The 17,395-nt window shown below is 37.1% G+C and overlaps 1 protein-coding gene across 1 annotated transcript in view; it reads right to left on the bottom strand.

Moving 5' to 3' along the window:
- The window catches only part of LOC103756797 (dynein heavy chain 5, axonemal), a 153,905-nt gene that overhangs the window by 45,265 nt on the left and 91,245 nt on the right, over positions 1–17,395 (bottom strand). Inside the window, exons 59-63 of the mRNA XM_025894875.2 lie at positions 16,802–16,969; positions 9,405–9,623; positions 6,682–6,858; positions 3,128–3,322; positions 147–302 (exon numbers count right to left, since the gene is read on the bottom strand). Coding sequence (XP_025750660.2) covers positions 147–302; positions 3,128–3,322; positions 6,682–6,858; positions 9,405–9,623; positions 16,802–16,969 — 915 coding nt within the window. The remainder of the gene's footprint in view (positions 1–146; positions 303–3,127; positions 3,323–6,681; positions 6,859–9,404; positions 9,624–16,801; positions 16,970–17,395) is intronic.

The following is a 17,395-nucleotide window of genomic DNA, read 5'->3' as shown; positions in this document are numbered from 1 at the left end:
GGTAAAAAAATCCTTCAAACAACCCCATGAGTTCACTGCTTATTTTCTAAGTGCTGTAAAGGTCTGAATCTCATCGGTATTCAGACTACCTGATACCCAGCACCTGTCCTATTGGGTTTTAATTTCATGTTTACAATTCATCTTACTTTGAGTGCTGAACCAGATTTTATGAAATTTTTTTCCAAGATGTTATCTAGAGCAGGATCAAGTTCCTCTCCAACATCTTCAATTAACAAAGGTCGGCCAAGGGACAAGCAGTCTTCTATGTGACTTCTGAAGAACTTGTGGTTCATAGCTGTAACCTAGGAAGGTTGATTCACAATACAGCATGCATTTGTAAGCACATAGAAATCAGCATAAAATCTACTGAAACTTAAAAAAATTATACTCATCCTGGGATATCTACACAAATGATTACATTTTAGGGACCAACACTTGCCTCTGCTGAAATGAAGTTTTGCTTTGAACTTAACATTTCTTTGTTGTTATCTACTTACTTATTTATCTGCATATCTATCTAATCACAGTAATATCTTAATACCTTTTAAATATTAATGGATTTATGCTTAGAACACTAATGTGAAGTAGGGAAACATTTATGGGGTTCAGACAGGGTTCAGTGTTACATAGGAGGTCTGATATGCCATCAGATGTTGAATTTCCAATTCAGTTCTACCAGTCTTAAAATTGCTAAAAATCACATAGATTCCTTTTCATTTATTTAAATTTAATATATTTAACGTAAGTCTTTGAGATGATAATTTAATAGCCTTTCCAGGCATCTATTAAGCCATGAGTTTGGGGTGGATTTTTTACTAGAAATAAAAGTTAGAGCAGACATGTTTTTAAAATAAATCCTTGTCTTGCAGGCAATGCTCTTTTAAAAAAAAAAAGGCATATTTAAAACATCTACTGCCACATTACACAGTTTTAAACCAGTATATTATTTAAAAACTAATACTATGTTCCACCACTCTGAACTTTTTGCTTTGTTATAATGTAGCAAAGTTATAATATACCCATACATGTATCTGCCAGAACAGCCTGTTGCCTACATTTTACTCCAAATTAAACTGAGGGGTAAAGCTAATGTATGTGTGACCAACAACATAACCCTAACAAGACCATAGCAAATCACAGCATCCCAGATGTAAAGCCATAATCTAAACACTTGGGCATTGACAGTCTTGATATAACCCTTTTCCTCCTGGACTTTACGGGGAAGAACTTGGATTCTTATAACACAGCTGACACCCGAGCCAGGAAGTCTAAAATCCCATAACTGACTGCATTTTCATGAGTAAAAGCTTCCTCTGCATTTAGAGGCTGCATATGTGTGTATTCAAAGCCCTGTAAATTTTGAGAGTCCTCTGCAGCTCAGTAGTTAAGCCCCGTTGGGATTCACAAATTTCATATGCTGAATATTCACACATACTGAACACAAGGCAAGCCTGGTAGACGTTTTTCTCTGGCTCATCTGTCAAATGTCACTTGCAGTGTGTGAATAGTGGGAAGAGAGGAAGTTGTATTTTAATCTACATCTCCTAGTCCCTGCTTCGGTGAGTACATGGTGTAAGATCCTTAGGCAATTACTGGACCAGAGAATGGAATGGAACCTGTGTGTTCACAGTCCCCTTCTGCAGGATGCATATGGCAAGTGCAGCCCCTTGGAGGGCACTCAGTGCTCCTCAAGGGAGGGAGCAGGAAGTTGCAGCTCGAAGGACATTAGAATTACTGGGGAAAAGGCTCTCCAGAACAAAAAGAGTCGGTGCAGGTCCCTAACTGAAGGAGATTCACTGTTGCCACTCCTGAGCTCAGATTGGCAGCTCTCTGAAATCCTGAGTAGGAGATGTAAGTCTCAAGGTAGATGGAATATAAGATGCAATTTTCTCTCTATTGTTTCCTGTTGGTTACTTACACTAGCCTCTCTTGATCCAATATTTGGCAGCCAAAATAAAGTCTGATGTAATTTAGAGGAAGCCGTGTTATCTACTGCAAGACAGTAGATTTCACACACTCACAAAATGCCTAAACACTTCTCTGAATACCAGTCATACATTTTAAAGGAGTTTTTCATCATATTTTAGTAAAGACATCAATTTTTCCAAGATCTTTGAATATTGTACATTATTTTTCTGTTTCTTAGACAATACTTGCTGTTTCTACCAATCTTTCTACACCAATTTTTGAGCATATTCAACTCAGCAGAAACTGGATTTGGTGTGGAATTGAATGTTTGGCCTTTTTTAACAGTTCTAGGAAAAGCAGATCTAGATCAAGCTTTAGAAAGTTAGGCTTTAGTTAATGACATCACCATGGGGTCATCAGCTCTCTGGATGTCACCATACTTACATTCATTCTCAGTTTCTTTTTCTCATCCATCACTCTCATTTAGAGTGAAGAGAGTATACCATGGTACTCATGTGATAATCTACAATTGTAGACAGACTTGCTGTACTATCAACTCACTCTTTAGTGTCATGCTTGATCTGGCCTGAAAATATATTATGTGTTTAGATTTTTATCATAACCCATCTTATCCTTAATGGTGTAACAAAGCATGGAGAGTCAACTGATTAGAAGGGAGAAAAAAAAAGACAATTTTAAATTAAATAGGAGATCTAGATTCCAAACAGGATACACTGCTAGATAGAAAGTAAGGAAGGGGGATAAATTAAGCAATAAGTATTTTTATCACATGCATTTAATCAAAATGCAGTCTAAATTTGGACTTTGCATTTGATATGCCTCAAAGATCACTAGATTTTCATCTTAATTCGGTCTACCATTCTTTTCAATTCCTCCCTTTTTCTTTTCCCCATTTGCCTCTTAAAAGGCTTACCCTAAAATATTATCACCAAGTAGCACCAACTCCCTGATCCTGTCTGGTCCATATTTGCAAGTCTTTTACTTCCCTCTTTGTTTCTCTTTGATTGTGGCATGCAATAAAAAGATTCATCATAAAAATAGATATGGTATAATGTATCTTTCCAAGCCATTTCACCCTGATATTGATTAAAGATTCTGTGTCACTCTTGTTTTAATTTCTGTCTAATTGTATACCAGAAACATGCATCATATAATGCAAAATGACACACAAAAAAATAATTGTAAATTAACTATTTACCTGAAGTCCATTATTCCTTTCCTTATTTTTAATCCAGATCTTTCCTTGACCTTGTGGATCAATCAGCAAAGGATATCTTGATGCTTTTGTGACAATAATGCCATTCTGAATTGAGAGGTCATCGTTTGGAAGACCCTGGACGTTCCATTCACCCACAGTAGCATTGTCAACAAGCATACAAGTAAGATTCAAGTTCTAATAGAAAAAATGTAATTACAAAATTAGTACCAGGTAGAGGAGTTATACTAAAATATCTGATGGATGTTTTTTCTTCTTATTCTGATCATAATGCGTGATAGAGTGCATTTGGTAGTTGTTGCTTACTATTTCTTTTCTTTAAAGTTCAGTGGCTAAATCATTGCAGTTGAGCAATAATGAAAGTGAATTCTGTTGAGACTTTGATGTGCATCAAAGAGTTTCAGAAAAACTCTGAAGCCAGTTCAATATCTAATGACAAACTGATTTTGGTATTAGCAAACTCTTTTCCTACTAGGTGGAGAGGAAGCATCATCTTGCTCACAAGAGCTTCCACCTGCTGAAAAGTATGTATATGAGTACAGGATGGCTTGTGGAAGACTAATAGAAAGAGGAGATAAGATCAATAACAATGAGCTATCATAGAAGGTTATTGTTGCTAAGTCAAGACCCTTCAAAGTTTACATATTCTCCTAAAGTTTGATTTGTGCATGTCAACTAACCTGTTTTATTTTACTCACTATGAAAAGTGACTGGTCTCTCAAAAATGTGTATGTGAAGAAAACACTGCTTAAAATAACAAACCAAGTTCTCCAATTTAGAAAAGTACCTTACTAAGGATTGAGAGTTTAAAAAGAATAAAGTTGAATGGGTTTTTTTATTTGCTCCTTACATTTTTCGTTCAAGGATTCCTATTTGTAAGCTTTCTCTACAAATATACATGTTTGAAAGAAAGACATGAAAGAAAGAAAAAGCCTGCAAGTCCTGCAAAAATCACATAATTCAGCATCTGAAGCCCAAAGCAAAACTTCAAATACTGTGAGGCATGTGATGTAATCATGGGAGTTACTGATACCAGTGGCTGCAAGACTCCAAAGCCTTTTTACCCTTTTGATTTTTTTACTTCTATAATTACTGAAGACTTTGAATGAAGCAACACAAACCATTCTCAGAAGATGGAGAAACTTTAGGAGTCCAATTTCCATTTGTGCAAAGGACAGAAAAGCATTTAATAGCCAAATTTTTCAGCAATTGGAATCTAAAACCATATTTAGCACCTTAAGCAGATGAGTAGGATCTAAACAGCTTTAAATTTTTTTCTTATCACAGCAAGAAGTATCAGTCACCCTGCAACTCTGAAACTTAGCTAATTTAAATGCCTAACTATACAGATAGATAACTAATTTTAAATAGGTCTTTTTAAATTGTTATCCCTAAATCACTCATATGGTCAGTTAATCTGTGACAAAGTAAGGCAGATGTCAAGCCTTTTGCTTGAACTGCAAAGCTGCTCTCTTTCCTGTGGTGTGAAGTATCAAGAAAGGCCCATATGCTACCTTTCGTGAGTAGTTAATTCACTTGAAAAAAATTAAAACTCTCTTCCACCCACTATCAGTGAAATCATAATTCTGTCTTTAATGGGAACTATCTAAACAGAATGTTTATTATGTTTTGAAACTCGTTAATTATGGCATTCTCCATGTAACCCAGACATATGTGGGGGAAGAGGGTGTGGGGGGGAAAGCAACACAGAAACAATCAAAAAGTATTCCTCAAATTTTCAAGGATGCAGCTCAGTAGTAATGTGGTCAGAACACCTTCACAGGGGCAGAATTTTACTTCTTTATATCTTGCTTTCTAAGGACACTATACATCCAGTTTATTATCCTTAAATGGAAGAATTTTGACAGATATTCCCCGAGGTAAGTAGCTTTTAAGAACATTTTGTACAGTGAATTTGAGAAAGAGCCTCCCTGGAGTGAATGTATGTAGGATAACTCCCATACAACACTGTTAAAGAATCTTGCCTGAAACTGCACTGTTCCTGGTACTTTATTAATAAATCCATCTTGGCCTTACGTATTTTTTATAATCAGGAGCTTTCAAAGAGCTTTGCTGGGCAAGTAAGAATAATTCATCTTTGTAATTCATAGCATAAACTTGGCCGGACTGCGAGCTTCACTCTGTCAGGTCAAGGTTAATCAGCATTACAAGAAGCATTATGCACCACCTAACCTAAAAAATAATAAAAAAGAGATTCACAAGTAACTCCTATTAGGTGAACAAACCTCTCACAGCACAGAGGTCTCCTTAACAGAGGTTTTAAGAGCCAAATCTCACAAAACCTGAAAAGAAGAGGCATCAGTGATCTACTTTTAACTGCTTCACAATGATACAGCCACAGCTGTGTACAGGTTGCTCACTAGCTCACAGCGCTTTTCAGCAGCACCTGCTCTGTCAAAAGCTTTGACAGCTGAGAACAGGAGCCATTTGAGCTAAATGCCTCAACTCCTGTACTGAGAGTAAGAGAGAGTCCCTGAACTATTTCTCCAGTGTTTAACTGCTGAAGAAAACGTACACAAGTATTCACAAAATCAAGTGGAAGACAACGTAAATTACTCAGAAAGATAGTTTTGATTATTATGGCCTAAATTCTGCATTCAGCATGAGTATGTCTTCCAGGTGCAGGGAAGAACATTAGGCAGACCTCCTAAAAGTCACGGAATAGGAAGAAGGCTGCTGCTGGCCATGAGCAATGCCTATGCACCAGAACAGCTGCCAGGTCTGGCACTCTTGAGAAAGATAGTGGTGAAAGGAAAGAATAAGATTCATGTGAAGGATCCTGCCCTGTATCATAGTACCAGCATGCAGGTTGCTCAATTTAATAAATGTAGTATATGAAGAGGCAGAGTATATGAAGAGGCAGAGCTGCTTGATGGGACCCTAGCTCCTGCATTTTAGACCACCCCTGTCCACACAGACACGGGCCAGTTGAGGAGATGCTGTAATGTCAGACTCACTGGAACAGCCTCACTGGTGGCAAATGTACATGGAATTTAAAAGCTTAGGCTGGAGCAAGCTGAAGTGGTGTAAACCCAGCCAAGTTTTAACTTAATAATTTCCACAAGATACATCAAATTAAACTAAAGTAAATGATGTGGGTACATGGCAGAGGGTATAGCAGGAGGGTATTTATTGACAATGCATGGAAGTGCAGAGGTAATGTTTCCTCTTATGAAAAGGTAAATACATTCTAAGCTGACAAATTTCACTTTGTTTCCCATATTATCCAATTTCCTCCCAGGACAGCTGACCTCAGACAGCATCTCTCAGATTTGTCATAGCAATGGTTTACACATCAATCTTGCAATATCTGACAGTATAAAGAGGAACTTCAAACATATTGGTTTACAAGCTCCATTGTCAACTGTTCAGATTTTTTATTTATTAAAAATTTGATGGAATATTACGGCCTGCATATAATCTTTCCAGTTATGTGCATTTGTGGAATGAAATGTTTGCATATTATTTCTCTTGCAAGGCAAAGACTAAGGTCAGGACAGAGCATGAACACTTACATTACTGTATGGAATCTTCTCGTTGTCCATTTCTTTCTTCCACAAGTGGAGCAGCAAATTCCTGTACTCCTGATTGAAAGGTCCAGAGTAAGAGAGAAATCCAGTGGCCAGAAGAACATTCCCCACCAAATCAATAATTTGATTTTGAAAGTTTTTGCTGCTTGCTGTCCATCGAAGCTGTATGTAAAATATTATAAAGAAGTTAGCTTAAGCAGACACAAAACTAACAGGAATAATCTAAGTTAAGAATTTATCTCTTTCTGGTAAATAATTTTTCTTTGAATCAAGAGTATTTTTGACTTTAAATCATTCTTTTCAGAACTAGAAGTTTGCTTGGGAGTGATGGCAACCACCTGACCTAGCGGAGAAAAATCTTCTTTGCCAATAAGTTGGCCAAACCAGTAAGAAGTACTTTAAAGGAGGAATGAAGTGGGAGGGACAGGATGACCAACAGTCATGTGAAGAAGAGGAGCACCAGGTTGGCAAACAAAATGTGTAGGGTGGTATAAACAGTAGGGACCTTGTTATCAATAAAACGGTGCTAATGGAGGACCACACTAAGCATATCCACATAAACAAAGAAGGGCCTATCAGATAGAACGATGGGGACAGCTTTCATACTGTTTATATGAAATTAGCACAGCTGTGCACCTCTCTGAAGTGCTTGTACATGAATTTGCACAGCATGGAGAACAAGCAATGATTCTGCATGCGGTTGCAGAGCCATGATGTCATGGGGACCATGGGGACATGGTGGGAAGACTTCCACAACTGGGGAGCTGCAGCAGCTGCATACAGGCTTGTTAGGAAGGACAGGCTGGGAAGGTGAGGAGTTTTCTTTCACATGAGAGAGCTGTTGCAATGCATGGAGTTCTGCATCTGAGATTCAAGGACGGACAACATGCCAGTTGAGAGCTTATGGGTTAGCATCAGAGGGCAGACCAATGTGGGTGATGTGTGTGTGCTTGTTACAGACTGTGTGATTAGCAAGAAGTAGATGAAGCCTTTTCCAGACGATGGGAAGAAAACTTGCATTCACAGGCCCTGGTCTACACAGCGGACTTCAGTCACCTGATATCTTCTGATAGGACAACACAGCAAGATACAAGCAATCCTGGAAGTTTTAAGGATGGCACTGAAAAAAGTTCTGAGCACAGTTAACTGAGGATGTAATGAGGGAAAGGCAGTTCGCTGAACCTCAGACTCACAGAAAGAAAGAACCAGTCAGGGATGTAAAGTTCGGGGGCAGCCTTGGCTGAGAGAATTGAGATTGTTTAGCCTTGAAAACAGATGGTGCAGGGGGGATTTTACCTATGTGTACAAATACCTGATAAGAGGATGTAAAGAGGAAGATACCAGACTCTTTTCAGTGGTATTCTGTGAAAGGACAAGGGGCAAGGGACACAAATTGGAACACAAGAAACTCGAATTAAACACATAAAATATCCCTTTTTTACAGTGAAGTGGTCAAGAACTGGAATAGGTTGCCAATGGAAGTTGTGGAATTTTTAGAAATATTCAAAACCCAACCAAACAATGCCTTGAGCAACCTGCTCTACTTAACCTTGCTTTGAGTGGAAGGTGAGGGTGTATGTATTGCGTTATATGATCTCCAGAGGTCCCTTCCAATCTCAATTATTCCACAATTCAGTGATTTCATGAATATTATTTTTAATACATTTAGAAAATAAAAATTAATTAATTAATATTTTTTGCTTTTCCCTTTCTCTCCAGATTTCTGTTCCATTCCAATCGCTCAGCATGCAATCTTGGTCAGGACCTATATGTTTCAAATTTAGAAAATACACACGTAACCCAGTGTGAGTTTAGCCCAATGCTCCAAGTGTCATATATAGTCTTTAAACTTTTTGTCTGAATTTTCAAAAGTAGAGTGGAGTAACAGCTCTTACAAGACCTCATATCTCAAGGCTTCAGAAAACCCACAATAAAGCACTGTAATTTCCTATTTTGGTGTTGCTCTTAGATTTAGAAATTCACTAAAAAATATGATAAAGCATCTAACATTTTTTGACTGATATACTTTGAAGTGCAGTTATGCAAACAAATCATGAAGTCCTAGCCTTGCAGGACGCAGTGGTTGAAGTCAAGCCTCTTATCAATTTTGACTTTGTGTGAAATCAACCAAGGAATTAACAAAGCAAATAATCAGAGAGGTAAAAAGAGTATCCTGCTTCCTCTGAAAACCTTCAGGCTGAAGCCAGAAAAATCTGCATAGGAAAGGTAAATTTCAAGCTCAGTGTAGAGGATAACAATCAGCCCATAATTCTGCAAAAGGCTCCAGTAGAAGTCTGAACTTCAATTATAATTCAGAAAATTAGTCAAGCTTCAAATTTGTATGCTTGTATATTCAGTGAGAAAAAGAGAGTAATCCTTCTTATAAATATTTTAGGGCAATTATTTAGGTTAAGCCTAATTCCTCTTCTTACTAAAGCTAAAAGGAATTTGGTTCCTTGGCTTTAAATCTGAACTTCATCCTAATATGAGTCATATGATATGACATAAATCTTCATACAGAAGAATTAACACAAGAAATTGTTTTACTTTGTTAGATACACTAACTTCAAGCAAAACAACCATACATATAACTAAAAAAAGTGTCATATGATATCAAGATGTCACCATGCCTTGAATTTTTTGAGCCCTGTTAACGATCATTACGAAATATTCTCAAAACTGCCCACCTACTTTGTGTGGAAACCTACCTTTTCTCCACCTAATCCTTCAATCAGAGCTGTGGCATTGTTCATCTTCCTTCTGCATGCCTCAGCATCATCAAGCAAGGCCTGCTTCTCTTTCATAGCAGCATCATACATGGCTTGTACCTCATTCAGTTCCATTTGCTTCTCATCCAGCTGGATTTGTGCGCTATTCAGTTCCATTTGGGCAGCTGCAAGTCTTCCCTCTTGCAAGGCTAAATTTGCCTACACACATTTAGAAATAGAGAGTAGTTAATTCTTATTATTTGGCAAGAGCAAATGACATTCATTTAATGGCACATATTGTACTGCATTGGGTACATTTAAAAATTATGCATGTTTATAATGACAGAATTTTTTTCTTTTTACTTCTGGAAGAAAAGCATAGCATCAAAGTTATTCAAGGCAACCTTAAAATGTTTCAATAATATTTCCAGAGTGATCTATTGATCACGCAATGACCAATGATTTTAAATCACAACACACTTGAAATAGCTGTATACTAGATACATGAGGCACCCTATGCAATGTTTTACGTAATATATTCTCAGTGCAAAAGAAAATTAGGATTGTTCTCATTGATTATAAAATAATAATAATGATAACAAAAAGCACTCTTCTCCTCTCTTTTTCCATCAATTACTTCAACAACAAATATATAACAAATGCATTTTTTGCTTCTCTGGAAAGTAAAACTCTAGAGACTTTTCTCACATCTCTATATAAATTTGCATGACGAGTTACCAGTCATTTAAATGTGGCCTCTTAACTGTTATATTCCTAACAGCAGGGAAACAATATTCTGTGAACTCAGAATGTATTTCCATATATATGTTTGCAAAGGATTAGAGCCTGACAAAGTTCTTATGAAATTCACACTTACAGATAAAGGTTGCTTCCATTTACTCTGAATATTTTAAAAACTTCTTTAAATATCATGTATCTTATTTCTATTTTTTTTCTTCTATAAGAGTTATGAAGACGGAAACTGTAAAAACTGTTTTATTACAAATATGAAATTTGACACTCACATTGCACGACACTTAAAGAGTAACAGTACAAGGCATCTCTGGAATGACTTTTAGTGAACAGTAGAACCACAGGTTGAGTTTTCACATAAAATCTTAACTAAAAATATAGATCTAATTCTTATCAAAATATGTTAAAATCAGCAGATTCTTCTTCCTTTGCGTAGGGAAAAAAAAAAAAAGAAAAAAAAGAGAGAGAAGCCAAGATCGGATTTTGAGATCTAGGCATAGCAAAAGAAGCAGCTTTAAATCTGGTGTATTTCAAAAGATGGGTCTGTGGGCAGGGAATTAGAGAAGTGCACATGTACTAATCATGAAGTAGATTACCAATATCTATGTATATGTATGTTGTATACATGTATATTGGATACAGGTAAATCACACGTATCTGTGTGATATTAGTAATTAATATTATATTAGTATATTAGTATATTAGTAATCTAAGTATAAATAGGTAGTATATGCTAGAGAATAGCACTGTCAGCACAATTTCAGTTTACTGTAGCCACCTTGTCTGTTGACAGATCCTAGAGATAAAAAGATATTTCAGAACCGAGATAAACCAGCAAAATGGCTGTTCACAAAATTTCCATTATGTAAGACTGCTGACATATTTTTACTTCACTGTTTATCAAAGAGCACATTAAAGAGCATCTCCTGTTAAATCAGTGAGTCTTGTTCAAATCCAGCTAAGCAGACTTCAGAACCACTAGTGTTATTTTTTAGTGAATCTTGGACTATCAGGAAAAGTTTAAACAGTAAAGGAGTTTTGAGGAATTGATGTACTGTTACTGTGTCCTGCACCAGGGGAGAGGTGAGAAGGGTGAGGTAAAAGAGAGAGAGACACACAGTGTACAGCTCTTTCTGGATCTTAATAGGAAAGGCCTGACAACAAATGGCTTAATAAGATAACTGCTTTGAAAAGGTTCAGGAGAAGAAAGCAAACATAGATAGTGAGTAAACTCTACATCCCTTCAGATGCTGGGCACCTAGCAGCAACAGACAGAGTCTGGATAGTTTTTCCCATGGCATCCTGAGCAGAGCAGATCCCGTCCATGGAGAGAAAACTCTCTCTTTTGGTCATTCAATCTATTATAAACTCCTCTTATTATTCTGTCCTATTAAAGCAGTTACCTCACTAAGCCATCTGCTGTCAGGCCTTTCTTAGTGAAATCCAGAAAGAGCCCTCTTCTATCTCCTCCCTTCCTCACTGCAGAGCATTCTCAAATTCTCTGAGAGCTAAAAATGGGAGTAAAACAATGTTATGACCTATTGTTTCAGCCCCAGATGACAAAAAGTGAGGTTACACAGAGAACAAGATCCTTGGAGGGTCAGGAAGAACAATCTAGGGAGAACAGCTGGAACAACAGAGAACTTACACCTGGCTGTGTGTATTCATATTTTACCTTGACATTTATCACAGCAGGATGTGAACTTCAATGGAAAAAGATGAGCATGTGAATTCCCAATACATATGAGCAATGATGTCTCATAAATATGAAAAGCAGCAATAAACTATCCAGAAATGTGAAAAAGATTGCTAAAATAGATTTCCCCATTCTTAAAAGTTCTTAAAAGGCTATCAACCTTGAAGATGTAGTGACAATGAAAAAATATTCCAGACGAATACAAAGGAAAAATATATTGTATTATAAAAAAAAAACAAAACACCAAAATTATTTACTTAAGACTACGGGTTCTCTAGAAGATGACTTATAATAAGAAACTATTTTACAGACAATTTAACCAAAGTTCTTAGCCAATTTTAGGGTAACCATAATGAAGTATGAGACATTTTAGTATTAGTTTGATTTGTAGGTTACTTAATCATATGTGATGAATAATGGTTGGTTGCACAAGAACGACAGACAACATAGCAGGATGACAAACCTAGGTGATTCCCAAAGGCAGAAAGACTACTTGTTACATATTACCCTTTGAAATCATCACTATTTGCTCTCTCCCTGTGTTGTTGTTTTTTTTTTTTTGAAACTCGACTTCAAAATTATATGGGTATAAACACAGCTTTTGTATTGACATCACTGGCAGTTTGGCTGGCAGCTTCCTGTGTAGGGCTTTGCCATGAGAGCAGGAGGTAAGTTCTGCTGCCAAAGAGAATCTTCTGCAAGCAACTTCATGCAAAGATTTCCAGCCAATAGAAGGCAGGAAGTGTATTTCCCAACCACAAAGAACCACTGCAGCCTTTCTAATTTTAGTGGCATTGCTATGTGAACAAGCTTCACACCCTTCATTTCAACCCTCTGAGTCACGGAGTAAAGCAAGGACTCACAATTTGTTCCAGCTGGATCCAGTATGAAAGCCTGAATAAATGGATTTTATGTGAATGAATCATGAGGATTTGAGCCATGAGATCCACATTCTTACCTGCGCTCCCAGAGAGATGGGGCTACATTAGAACATGCCTAGGCTCACGTGAAAGCACCAGATTCGGCCTTTCCTTGCCATTTGCATTTTGGGGAACCAGACAGACAATTCTCTGCTCCAGTCAGTGCCTCTACCTGCTCTCTGCATCAGTCTGCATGGGGCAAATATGGAGACTACCTCTGCCAACAAGGGCCACAGACTAAATAGTCAAGCAGCTGTTTTTCCTTCTTCCAAGCTGTCCTCAGAGGGGACTTCATAGCAGGTGGTAAGGTGATCCTGCATCTTTTAACCTTTTTGTGTTCCACATAAAACCAGAACAAATAAACATGTAATTAGAGTCACGCTATACACTTAAATGAAACATGTCCAGGACCTTTCTCTGGCACTGAGATTAACTAGCATAAAACAGGTCCTTTAAGCTCTCCTAGTCTCTAAAACAGCATGATTGTGTGCAAACAGCCTTGTGGAAATGGTCCTTGGACCAGGCTAGCTCCTGAAAGATGCCCAGAGATTGCTGAGAAAATGCTGCTTAGCCAAGACCAAATTCACACTAGGGATCATTATAACAATTTAACGGGGCAGATGATCACTTTCCAATGCCTGGAAAAATTCACTAGTACTATTTAATTTATAAGTATTGACATAGCCGTTAAGTTTCTCTGTGATTCACTGCAAACTCAATTTTGCAAAGTACTGAGCATATCAGACCCTGATCCAAAAAGGCAGTTCAATAAAAATGACTTCTCCAACAAAAATAAGCCTTGTACCATTTAATTCTATATACACCTGCTCTTGAATTGAATGCCCAGACCAACCCCAAATCACTCTGAAGAGCAGCTGCTGCTCAGTAAATTCAAGAAATGTTACTAGGAGAATCCATTAAAAAAAAAAAAAAAAAGTGGCCAAAACTTTAGAGTTCACTACAGGTAAGGAAGATTTGGAGCTTTCTGAGCACTTCTTGTGTTTAAAGAATTTTAGCTTTTCAAGTTCATCGTTCTTACAGTCCATTGAGCACTCACTGCTACTGGACTAGGCCAGAAGGCTTCTTGCACTTGGACTGTCACTTTGCTCCTTAGCCTCAGGGGATGTGCTGAGTGATCATCTTTGCCTTTGCTTCAGTCCTGTTCTGGGCACATGGTATCTGGCTGAAAGCTCTTCATGGAAATGCACTCTCTAAAATGCTCTGTCTTAGATTGCTGCAGATTTTTCCTATAGACACTCCATTGGTTTTATATCAGCTTTCTCAGAGATTCAATATCATGATACACTTATATTCACCATTATTAAGGGAAACATTGTAAAGAGGTAAAAGCATAAACAGGTTTTGCAAACATTCCAAAATCAATTAATACAAAAAAAGCACCCAACCAACCAACCAAACAAAAAAAGAAAGAAAAAAATACCTACATGTATATATGCGTACATATTGTACATATGCAAACAGATCCCTGCAGAGTGACATTAATAAATCTTGGTCTAACTTTCTTTGATACCACTGACCATTCTTTGGAATTAAAATAACCTTTGAAAGGCACAGAGATCATGTCTCTTACCTCCTTTTCACAGTCTCTACTAGTCACTGAAAGACTTTCTGTATTTTTCCAAACTTTTCTGTTCAGTTACGTGTCCTGACTTCATTCTGTTTTGTTAGGTGATCTAATACTCTCCTTCACCCCCCAGAGTATATGTTCATTCCACAGTTATTGTGGGCCTTGAATTCAGAGTTGTATGCTTGCTTTCCTGCCCAGTGGGCATCACCTTGACAAGGACACATTTATTTAAACAGACAACTATCAAATTTCAACACTCCTTGGCTATTACCTCTTCCTCGGGTGCAAATTTCCTCTTATTGCCTGCTATGGTTTTTAGTTCAGCATGGAGACAAGTGAAAGCAGAAAAGGCAATAAAGTCTCATATTTAAAACTGAGTCTGACAGGGAGAATCCTCAATATCAAACAGAATTTATAAACTGTAGACAAATTTCCCTTGATCATCATAACAGGCCTAAGGAAAACTTAATTAAAATCACAGGAGACATCTCTAAGGGAAATTATACTCCTATACACAGTATTTTAATTGGGGGCTAACAGCAAATCACAGCAAAAGTCAGGGTTTCTCCATTCTGCTGTTATTCTCTTCCACTCATGGACGAATAGCAGATGCTGTCTCAAAATTCTCAGGTTAATCCAGCAGGTGTTTTATTAGGTAGCAAGCTAGAGAGGTTCACCTTCGTGCTGAAGGTTTATGGGATAATGACACACACACAGTGACCACTGTATGATAAACAACTATAAAGCATTGTATTTGCAGGCAGCATTTGGTTATACTTTCTGTGTTTGACTCTAGCTAATGAACCTTGGGCTTCAGGCCACATATCTAAAGAATCTCAGTATCCATTCCTAGAATTGAGTTAATTTTTGCACACTATACTTACTAAAATATAAGTCACTATCAATTAGATTTTACAAGTTGTCATATTTAAGGCAAACAAGGCACTGAGTCTCACCTAAGATGCAATTTAAAAATATATTGGTTCGATTTCGCAGGCATTGAAGGGGATTTATAACCTAGAACAGCCATTAGGATAAAGCAGCTTGATTAATTCATTCAGTAAACCTGGGTGAATCACCCTGTGCCAATACTTTATGCAGTTTAATTGTACATTTACTTTCAATTATTTTCTTAGCATCACTCCACTGCTTCCTGTAATAATCTCCTGCATACTTCAAACACCTTCTCCCTCCCTCTGTCATCTTCAGTTTTTAAAATATTTGTGACTGTTTCTATACCTGACAATAGGCACCACTTTTCCAGGATATGTGTGTTTCGGTTTTTATCAGCTACAGTGTGACAAGAATGCAAATACTTGAACACGAAGTTAAATTTATATGTAGTCCTAAAGTCATATATATTCAAATAAAAACCACAAGAGCACTTTTTCAGCTTTCAGAGCTGTATTTGCATACAAAGTCACTATTTCCCCTAGGTCTTGCTCTCTTTTATAGCTCTCAGTAGCAAGATTTCAAATTCTGTTTTCATTAGTGAACATCCCATTATTTGAAAAGGGAACAGCTACTTATATATCACAGAAATATAGCCTTCTCTATCAGTTACTTGAATAAAAAAATATGCTTTTAATGAATTTGAATCAGATGTGTCTAGGTATACTAAAAGATTATGCCAAGAGTTTTGAATATACCATTGATACAGTGGCTTATTCAATAAGAAACTGAACATAAGTACAGCAGAAGTATAACTGATTGAACGTATTTCTTCAGAAAAGAGCCATAAAAACCCCTGTAGAAGCAATGATTATAAATCATTATATAAATATTCAAAGCCCTTTTTTTCATTATGCTCATAAATGAAACATTTCCAAGACAATAAAGCTATCTGTAGGAACGCAGATAGCAGTAGCTGATCCCTTTTACTGCAATTCAGTGTTACAACAGGATTCTATGCCCAGTGACTACTTACTTTATTATCTATGTACTCTTGAATGTTGTAGTTCGAAACTCCAAAATTTTTTTAGAGAGATGAATTCCAGCTAAATTCACTAAAGAATAGTTCTGTGCCAAGAATGGTCTCTCCTCTCCCAGATTTTACCATGACCACAGTGAGTAGGCTTCTTCCCAGGCCAGTAGGAATGAGGAGTTTTCTTGAAGCCAGAGTGCCTGGCACCAAGTCCAGAGCAGAGAGGGTATTGTTATCTCCCACTTACAGCTAGCCAGGCTCTATAAAGAACCGATTGAAAAATGACTGCATTCACACAAGTAACAAATGTACCAGAGGGTAGCTGTGTAAGAGGAAAAAGTTGGCTGGACATAACTCAAGCTGTGTATACTTGACTTCGTAACCAGGTGTGAAGAAACAAGAATCTCTTGTAACTCATGATCTTTTTTAGCCAAAATAATACAACCTTTTTTCCACTCAACTGTATTTATCCCTCAAAAAAAAAAAAAATAAAATAAAATGAGCAACAAGAAATACCTTAAGAGGAAGAACTTCTTTATTAATGCCATAGAAGTAAGCCATTGCTTGTGTCCATGAGCAAAGACCTGCTACATTTCCACACACTTTTTTAGCAGTCTCAAGATTATAATCCTCCATATTCAAATAAGGCTCTAAAAGCTCCACAGTTTCTCCTGTAATTGAGTCCTAGTCAATGGAAAGGAAAAATTATTTTTTCAAATGGATTTTACAATTAGGTCTGCTTCACAGAAACATTTTTATTTTTAAAGTCATAAGGCTATCAGCTTACAGAATAAATTAACAGAATGACACTGTTGTCTTTCACTCTTATAAAGGACAGATTAGTAGTTTTCTGTGAACTTGTAAAAATAAGTAGCACTTCCCTTGCAACAGATGGACTTGAGTTGCCATTTAATATCTCTATTTGACCCATAAGATTTACAGGCATTACTTGTACCCATAGTTCCATGACAATTTGAGGTGATCTAAGTTACTGTTGCTACAACACTGTACCTTCTTTCCCTTCCCTCTCAACCAGATGTTCTTGCCCCATCTTTAATACCAATCACCAATGCTCAGTGACCTAGTTTGGAAGCTACCATAATAGCATAT

This window comes from Manacus vitellinus, unplaced genomic scaffold (genome assembly GCF_001715985.3).
Source record: "Manacus vitellinus isolate BGI_N305 unplaced genomic scaffold, ASM171598v3 scaffold_17_pilon, whole genome shotgun sequence".
Taxonomy (NCBI): Eukaryota; Metazoa; Chordata; class Aves; order Passeriformes; family Pipridae; genus Manacus; species Manacus vitellinus.
This window is presented reverse-complemented; position numbering and strand designations above follow the sequence as displayed.